General features: G+C 42.1%; 1 protein-coding gene across 1 annotated transcript in view; it reads right to left on the reverse strand.

Moving 5' to 3' along the window:
• Window positions 1-8333, reverse strand: part of Ids (iduronate 2-sulfatase) — a 22936-nt gene that overhangs the window by 6096 nt on the left and 8507 nt on the right. The window contains exons 7-8 of the mRNA XM_021188077.2: window positions 3547-3673; window positions 1313-1486 (exon numbers count right to left, since the gene is read on the reverse strand). Coding sequence (XP_021043736.1) covers window positions 1313-1486; window positions 3547-3673 — 301 coding nt within the window. The remainder of the gene's footprint in view (window positions 1-1312; window positions 1487-3546; window positions 3674-8333) is intronic.

The following is an 8333-nucleotide window of genomic DNA, read 5'->3' on the forward strand; positions in this document are numbered from 1 at the left end:
AAAAAAAAGAAAAAGTGTGTCAAAGGTAAGGATGAAGGTGAAGTACTGTAAGTTTAGCTTTAGGCATGTCAGACTGACTAGCCAAGTGGGACAAACTGTTTGAAATACAAATTGAGGTTCAGAAAAAAGACAAAGACTAGAGATTACACTTGGAAAACACTGGCTACAGTATAATACAGGGATTTCTATTTGCTAAGTGTCTTCCAAAAAGTTTCAAAAAGGACTCTTTTTTACTAGATTTGTCCCAACAATAAATAGTTAAATATGCCTTGAAAGTATTTCACTTTTCTCTTGGTATTTGGAAAGAAACATAGAGCATGCAACATGTGCAAAAAAGGAAAAAAATAAAAACTCAAAACTCCAGAAAGGCCAAAATGTTTTAAACCCAAGATCAATTTACACGGCAGAGAACATAAAGTGCAAAACTCCAGTGATAAAGATGGAGTTCAGGGCCAGTCAGTCCTGAAAGGGTCACGCTGGCATAGTGCAGTTCACAGAAAAGCACCCTACAAACCACAGCAGGTAAAGTCAGGATACAAGTCTTAGAAACCTACACCAGCCCCTCACACAAGCAGGAAAAGTACCTGTTTTCAAAGCATGGAGAAATCAAAGTAGATGCCCTTTACTGCTGGGGAATACAGACCAAATTAAATGAATGCATTTTAGTAGGTCAATGAGCTCCAAAACTGAAAATACTCCCCCAAAATTGAAAGTCTCCCCCTAAAATGGGGGATATAAAACATACCTGTGAAATAGTCCACTTGTGCGTTGGGGAGACTTTGTCCCAGAAGTCTATAGCCACTTCCTCTAAAGTCTAACATGCTGTTGTCACTTCTAAACAGTCCTCCCACCCCTGGAATGTCACATGCTCTTTTGGCCCCCTAGACTTCCCAAGAGCCCCATGTACAGTGGCCATTCCTGTCAGCTCTGGATCTGCCATATATTCCCGACCTAGATAGAGCATGGGAGATGCTAAGAAATATATGCATAGGAAATAGTATTGAGAATGCATTCCGGGCGGTGGTAGTGCACGCCTTTAATCCCAGCACTCGGGAGGCAGAGGCAGGCAGATTTCTGAGTTTGAGGCCAGCCTGGTCTACAAAGTGAGTTCCAGGACAGCCAGGGATATACAGAGAAACCCTGTCTCGAAAAAACAAAAAAACAAAAACCAAAAAACAAACAAACAAACAAAAAACAGAGAATGCATTCCAACACACCACAAAGAGGGATAGCTTGTTGTCTGATAAGGTAGTTCCCATATAAAGCAAAGGTCCTCTCATTGCTAGGCATTATTACTTCAGTCTGTTTGTACCTGCATCCATCAAATCTGAGGGAGGATCAAAAGGGTCCTGGTAAGGAAAGAGCTTCTCGCCTGCTGCAGGGAGTGGGGCTGTCCTTCCAGGAACATAGAACATCAGGGGTACACGGGTAGTGACATCAAAGTTGCTGTATTTGGCCCATTCTCCGTGTTCACCTAGGGCCCATCCTGGGCCATAAAAAAGCACACAATATAAGAAAATGAGTAAATATATTATGCTTTGTGTACTTTAGATATCATTTCATTCCTCAGTGTAAAGACCAGAGGACACTAAACCTCATAACTTAAGAAAATCCCTCTAGAATTATAAAACGTAACTCATATAAATGCTGTTTTATTCAAAAGCAGACATCTGTTCATAAAGAAGAAACGTTCAAAAGGGACACCCTTAAATTCCTAAACTATAGTTTTGGAAAAAAAACTATACTTTTTAAAAGTAATAAAAATTAATATACACTGAATTTTATCTGTTTCAAGAGGCTCCCAATAAGCATGCTTCCTCTGCCAAGGCAGGAACCTGTCCATACTTTAGTGCCTATTAGGTACATGCTCTACCACTCAGCTGCAATCAGCAATTCTTTCTCCTGACAGGTACCTGAAAGGCAGCCATTCCACTACTTTGCCCTCTATCAGGGACTTCAGGTTCTCTGTTTGTTTGTTTAAGATTTACTTATTTATTTTATGTATGTGAGTACACTGTAGCTGTCTTTAGACATACCAGAAGACGGTATCAGATCCCATTACAGATGGTTGCAAGCCACCATTGTGGTTGCTGGGAATTGAATTCAGGACCTCTGGAAGAGCAGTCTTAACCAATGAGTCATCTCTTCACCCTCTGGGCTTCAGATTCTTAATACCAGGGTTGTATGAGCTACATAACTGTGCATAAGATAAGGACATCTTGGGCTGGAGAGATGGCTCAGACGTTAAAGGCTATGCTCACAACCAAAAATATAAGATAAGGATATCTTGTGTTTTTATTAATTATTTTATGTGCACTGGTGTTTTGCCTGTGTGTCTTTGTGAGGGTGTGGTTTTCCCTGGGACTGGAGCTACAGACAGTTATGAAGACAGCCATGTGGGTGTTAGGGATTGAACTCAGGTCCTCTGGAAGAGCAGTCACTGCTCTTAAACCCTGAGCCATCTCTCCAGCTCCTATCCTGATCTTTTAAAAGACTTATCACATACAATCATATGTAAAGACAAAAAATAATACAAATTTTCAGCTCCAAGTAAGAAAAAGAAATCCTTAGCAGTCACTTAAAGTCCATTCCAAAAGATAGTGTGAATATTGCAGGTTGGGAATCCCCAACCTGCGTACATATAAGCATGCTTTAAAGACTAAAGTGTGTGACAATGATTGTATGTTGTAAAAATAACAACAAATACCAAAAGCTTGAATAAACTGAGGGAAGCACCGGTGTACACCTGTACTTTATTTAGTCATGTTTGCTGACTTTTGCCAGGAGAGGTTGCTGATACTAGCCTGCAACTTCCCTTCTTCAGGCTCCAGACAATGCTGGAGCTACAAACAAGTGCCACAGCCATTAAGAGATTGTGGTCATGATGCTACACATATAGCTCATTGGGTAACAGTACTTGCTGCTCTTCCAAAGGACTGGAGTTCAGTTTCCAGTACCTATATCAGGCGAATCACAACTGCCTGAATTTCCAGCTGATCTCTGCATACCTAGTAGATACTTAAACACACACACACACACACACACACACACACACACACACAGACACACATACACAAATGCAGATAAAATAAATTGAGGCTGGAGAGATAGCTCAGCAGTTCAGACAATTTCCACCCTTCCAGAGGACTGAAGTTGAATTCTAGCACCCATGTCAGACAGTTCACAACTGTCTATGGCTCCAGAACCAGAGAGGGTCTAGAGCCCTCTTCTATCATCTGCAGGCACTGTTCTTATGTATGCATACCAACACAGAGATATATACATAATTTAAAAATAAGAAAACATTTTTAAAATGTTAAGAGACAAAATCAAATCCTCTCTCACAAGCAATTAAGATAAAAGATGCAGCAGCACGTGTCTCCATTCTCACATATCCAAGATGGAGGTGCACAAACAACTAAGTTGCTTTTAAAAGCACCCCATGATCCTGGACTCAGAGCACCGCTATGTACACGGGAATTTTTCAAAGTGTCCTTTGCAGGAAACTGAGATAATCAATTCACCAATACACTGCAAATTGCTTACCATGATCAGATGTGAAAGCAATAATCGTGTTGTGGGCTAGACGAAGATCATCCAAAGCACTCAAAAGATGTCCAACCTGAGTATCCAAATAGGACACAGAAGCAAAGTAGCTCTGGCGGATTTTCCGCTGCAAATGAAAACAGAATTACAAGAATGAAAACAATTTTAATTACCTTGGCATACAAAATGAATAGCTATCTGAATGAGCATTTCTCCCAATCCCAAACTCTCCATTCACGGATTCTTAGCCCTAACCTAACGTCAACCCTTTGCCTGCAGAGTCTAGACTAGCAATCTGCAGAAACAAACTGACATGTTTGAAATTTAGTCAGCTTTTACTTTAGCATACAAATAATGGCAAATAGATGCAATTTACTGTACCTTTCTGTCTAAATCTGCACATTCTGAACAGTCCCTAGAAATGAATATCTAAACAGAAAATGATCCCTTAATCCTTGTATGCTCAGAGCCACACATTCTCTGATGAGGGCTATGCCAAAGATACCACTCAGCTCAATTCAAGCCACCAGGTGACTTGAAAAACTAGAAATGAATTGCCTCCCAGCCATAGACACCAGAAGTCCAAACAAAATAAAGGTTTATGGAATGCCATCTCTAAAAGTTCTAGAGGTATCTGCATCCCCTGGCTTGCAATAGTCATTTCTGTTTCTGTCACTATCCTCCCTACCTGACCCCTTTCTTATCAGGGGCTTGATTAGTATGATTCCATCTTAACTTAAAGCAGGCTATATTCTGAGGTGTAAGGAGATATTAGATATATAACAGTTCAATATATCTTTTGGGGAAGACACAAATTAGCTCCAAATAGTGACCCTGAGAAGGCCTTTCCTCTGGCCACTTTCTTACCTAGCAAGAAGTGAAAATTGATTAACTTCATGAACCACTGTTAAGTTCGCTCATTTTTATAACAAACTCTCAATGGGCAGAAGAACAATGAAAGACAAGAGAGCAGTCAAAGCCGGGCATGGTGGTGCACGCCTTTAATCCCAGCACTTGGGAGGCAGAGGCAGGCAGATTTCTGAGTTCGAGGCCAGCCTGGTCTACAAAGTGAGTTCCAGGACACCCAGGGCTACACAGAGAAACCCTGTCTCGAAAAAACAAACAAACAAACAAACAAACAAGAGAGCAATCAAAGTCCCTAAACCCAAGAAGGACTGTTGGGACTGGTAGTCTATACCCATAAGTAAAGGGGTCAAAAGCCCATCCTTGACTAACTCCTCAATATTGCTCAAAAGCCTTAAGCCACAAGATAATTCTTCCTTTCCCACTAATCCCCAAACAGTAATAAGCAAGATAACCACTTACCAGATCAGCCCCATCTTCTGCCTTCCTCAGGGCCCCTGCCTTATCAGATGGACCTGTCAGCTGCTACTTGCCACTGCTAGGATAAGGACAGTCATAAGACTTGTCCCTTCACCTCACTGTAGGGATACACATCTATGCTTATAGAAAGGTTATGCTGAACCACGACCTACATATAGTTTTTAGTAAAGAAACTTTTTAGTCTGGAGCCTAGAGAACTTTAGTTCTCTTGGGAATCAAGACACTTCCTGCCTATGTTAGTCATGGAAAGAAAGCAACAAAGAGCAACCTAGCTAATAAAACTACAACTATAGATAAGTAAACATACACATTATCAGGAGGACCAAGGGTGAGACATGGAATGAGCCTTCAAGTTATTTGATCTAGATAAATGAGGGAAGACCTCACAGAGGAGTTCCCATGGCTATCACCCAAATGGGAGCAAGATGCTCTAAAGCAACGGTTGTTATGCATACAATAAAGTGGAGTGACAGAAGAGCAGGACACAGTCAGAGCTATGTAATGACATTTGAAGACAAACAAGAAACAGTGGCTTAGGGTCAAATGACACAGATTTAGAAGTTCTTCAAGAGATGAAAAGTCCCATGCTGTAGGCCAAGAATCTTTTTCAAGACATAAAAGTAATACAATATAGGCTGCAGGTTAGCAAAAGTCCTGTGGCAACAGCAGGGCAGATTCTAGGGACTTTAGACAAAACAGTACCAGATTACTACTAGCCTTTAAGAAGAATTCAGAATGCTAAGAGAAGGGCCGAAAGGTACAGTGTATGTACCTATAATCCTGGCACTTGAAAAGCTGAGGCAGAAAGATCACCATGCATTGTTGTCTAGACGATGCTACAGCAAAAACATGTCTCAAACAAATAGAAAAATCTCACAAGCAACATGCAATGCAGTTGTCCAGAAAGATGTGTTCAGAGAACAGGGGAAACCTAAGAGGAACGTGGAGACATCAATCAGGTGTACATACAGGCAAGGAACTTAGTGTTATAGGAAGATGAGAAAGCCAAGCGTGAGAAAAGTTCACAGCTGCCATGTGACAGAAGGGGACAGAGTGGAGGAGAAAAGGCCTGGACATGTGGGACAGAACTACGGTCTCCATCATCATCTGCCTGGGAGTAGACAGGAAGGTAGACATGTGTATCTGAAAGTCAGGAGGGATGCCTAGGAATAGCTCTTGGATCAATCGAACAAGAGGCTAACTAGGGAGAATGGGAAGAAAGGCCAATATGGAGGGCTGAAATTGACCAGGTAGCAATACTCAAGTGGGAAACACAGGAAGGCCCTGTTATGCATGCTGAAATAGAGGAAGGGCAGAAAGGTTGGCAAGAAAGCCCAGGAGTTAGACAGCTTAGATTAGATTAGAGAAAGTAGTGCCAAGCTTTGGTGGTGGGGTAGAGATTTAAAACATAGAATTTGCCAACAAGGTCAGTGTCTGCCACAGTGAGAACTCTTAGTGATCCAGGAAAGTAGAAGCCCATGCAGAGAAAGATGTCGAACGAACAGACCAGGAAGATCATGGATGTAGCCAGAATAGGGTACTTTTCACTACCCTCCAACAGTAGTTGATGGAGCAGAGCAGCAAAGAGAAGAAGAGAGAACTTAGTAGAGCTATGAGAAATGATACAAAGGGATATGAACAGACAAAGATATTACAGAGAACATCGGTAGGAATAGACCTCACCAAACAAGCAAAGAACTTCGCTAGGCAGCTGAAAATCTCTGCTTAGCAGCACCAGAGGTTCTTTCCAGTAGCTCCAACAGCTGGACTGCCTCATGATCAGGATACTGCAAATGGAACAACTGTGCTAAAAAGAACACAAGGACAAGGAGAGTCATGCTACAGGGCCTCCCTCTCAAGACACAGTGGGAAGAAAGGTAACAAGAATGTCAGGCAACAAAGCTACAAGGAGAAGGGGCTAGACCCAGGCTTGTGACCAAACAGGTATAGGTCTAAGCATAAAACCGGGAGATGAAGGAAGGAGAGAGGTGACACTTAGCAAAGACATCCAAAGCTACAATAGGCCAGGGAGCATGGCTCAGGCCCATAGAGCATGAGGCATGGCCCTATACACAAGATCACCCAAGTGACAGTATGAGCCATGCTGTCTGCTGTGTCTAATAGTTAGAAGTGTAATGAAGGGACACAGAACATGAAGGGGTTCTCTCCATGCAGCTGAAAACCTCACGTCAATGTTCTCAAAGAAAACTTACCCATCCTGCTTCTGTTTGATTAAGGAAGTAAGGCACAGTGACTTCAGAGGTCATGCCACTGCCATCGGTGAAAAGCGAACTTAAAACAAAACGTCTGAACAGATAAAGCAAGCATGGAAGTTTGAAGTTATGGGTCTGTCCGTGGGGCTGAAGCAGCTCCAGTTGGCACCAGCTCCATGTCCCACCAAGTTGCAGAGCAGTTTCCTCATCTAATAACACTGAAGTTTTCATCTAGCCAGAACATGCAAATGCTTAGAGCCCTTCCTGGCACCTAGTCTATTTTAGAGGAGCATTTTAACTGCCTGTCACTAATAAAAGAGGTATAGACCTAAAGCTGCAGTTCAAACCATCTTGTTATCAGACAACAAGACAGAACTAGGAAGTTGGCAACATAGCACATGTCTTGCTTTCCAAACTCTCTACTTGCCATTTAAAACTCAGGAAATCACACAGTTGTGAGGAATTTATAAACCTCACCCTGAACTCTGGCTATGCATCTCAGGGCCAAATAGCTTTGGATAATGAATGAGATACATTCTTGTGTTAGACTCGCTTCATTTTAAAATCTATTCTCCTTGCAGTGGATCTCAAACCAGTGAGTACATCACAACCATCTCATATGCTTTCTGAGGAAATGTGGTTTCTTTTGCCTCATCTTCAGTTCCAGGGCTGGGAATATAGTTCAGTAGTAGGGTACTTGCCTAATGTATGCAAGGCTCTAGGTTCAACCACTATTACTGCAAAAAAAATAAAGCAAGAAGAAAATAGTGAGGGAGAGAGAGGAAGAGAAAGAGAGACGGATGGAAGGAGGGAGGCGTACTGGCTAGTTTTGTGTCAACTTGACCCAGGCTGGAGTTATCAAAGAGAAAGGAGCTTCAGTTGGGGAAATGCCTCCACGAGATCCAGCTGACCTGCTTGAGTTCCAGTCCCGACTCCCTTTAGTGATGAACAGCAATGTGGAAATGTAAGCTGAATAAACCCTTTCCTCCCCAACTGCTTCTTGGTCATGATGTTTGTGCAGGAATAGAAACCCTGACTAAGACAAATTGGTACCAGCATAGTGGGGTATTCCTGTGACAACCTGACCATGTTTTGGAGAGGACTGTGGAAGAACTTTGGAACTTTGGGCTAGAAGATCTATTCGGTGTTAAGAACTCTGTGGGATATTGTGTAGGAGCTTGGAAGATAATGTTAAGAACAGTGCAGAAGATGGAGGCCTGGCTTGTGAAA

This window comes from Mus pahari, chromosome X (genome assembly GCF_900095145.1).
Source record: "Mus pahari chromosome X, PAHARI_EIJ_v1.1, whole genome shotgun sequence".
NCBI lineage: Eukaryota > Metazoa > Chordata > Mammalia > Rodentia > Muridae > Mus > Mus pahari.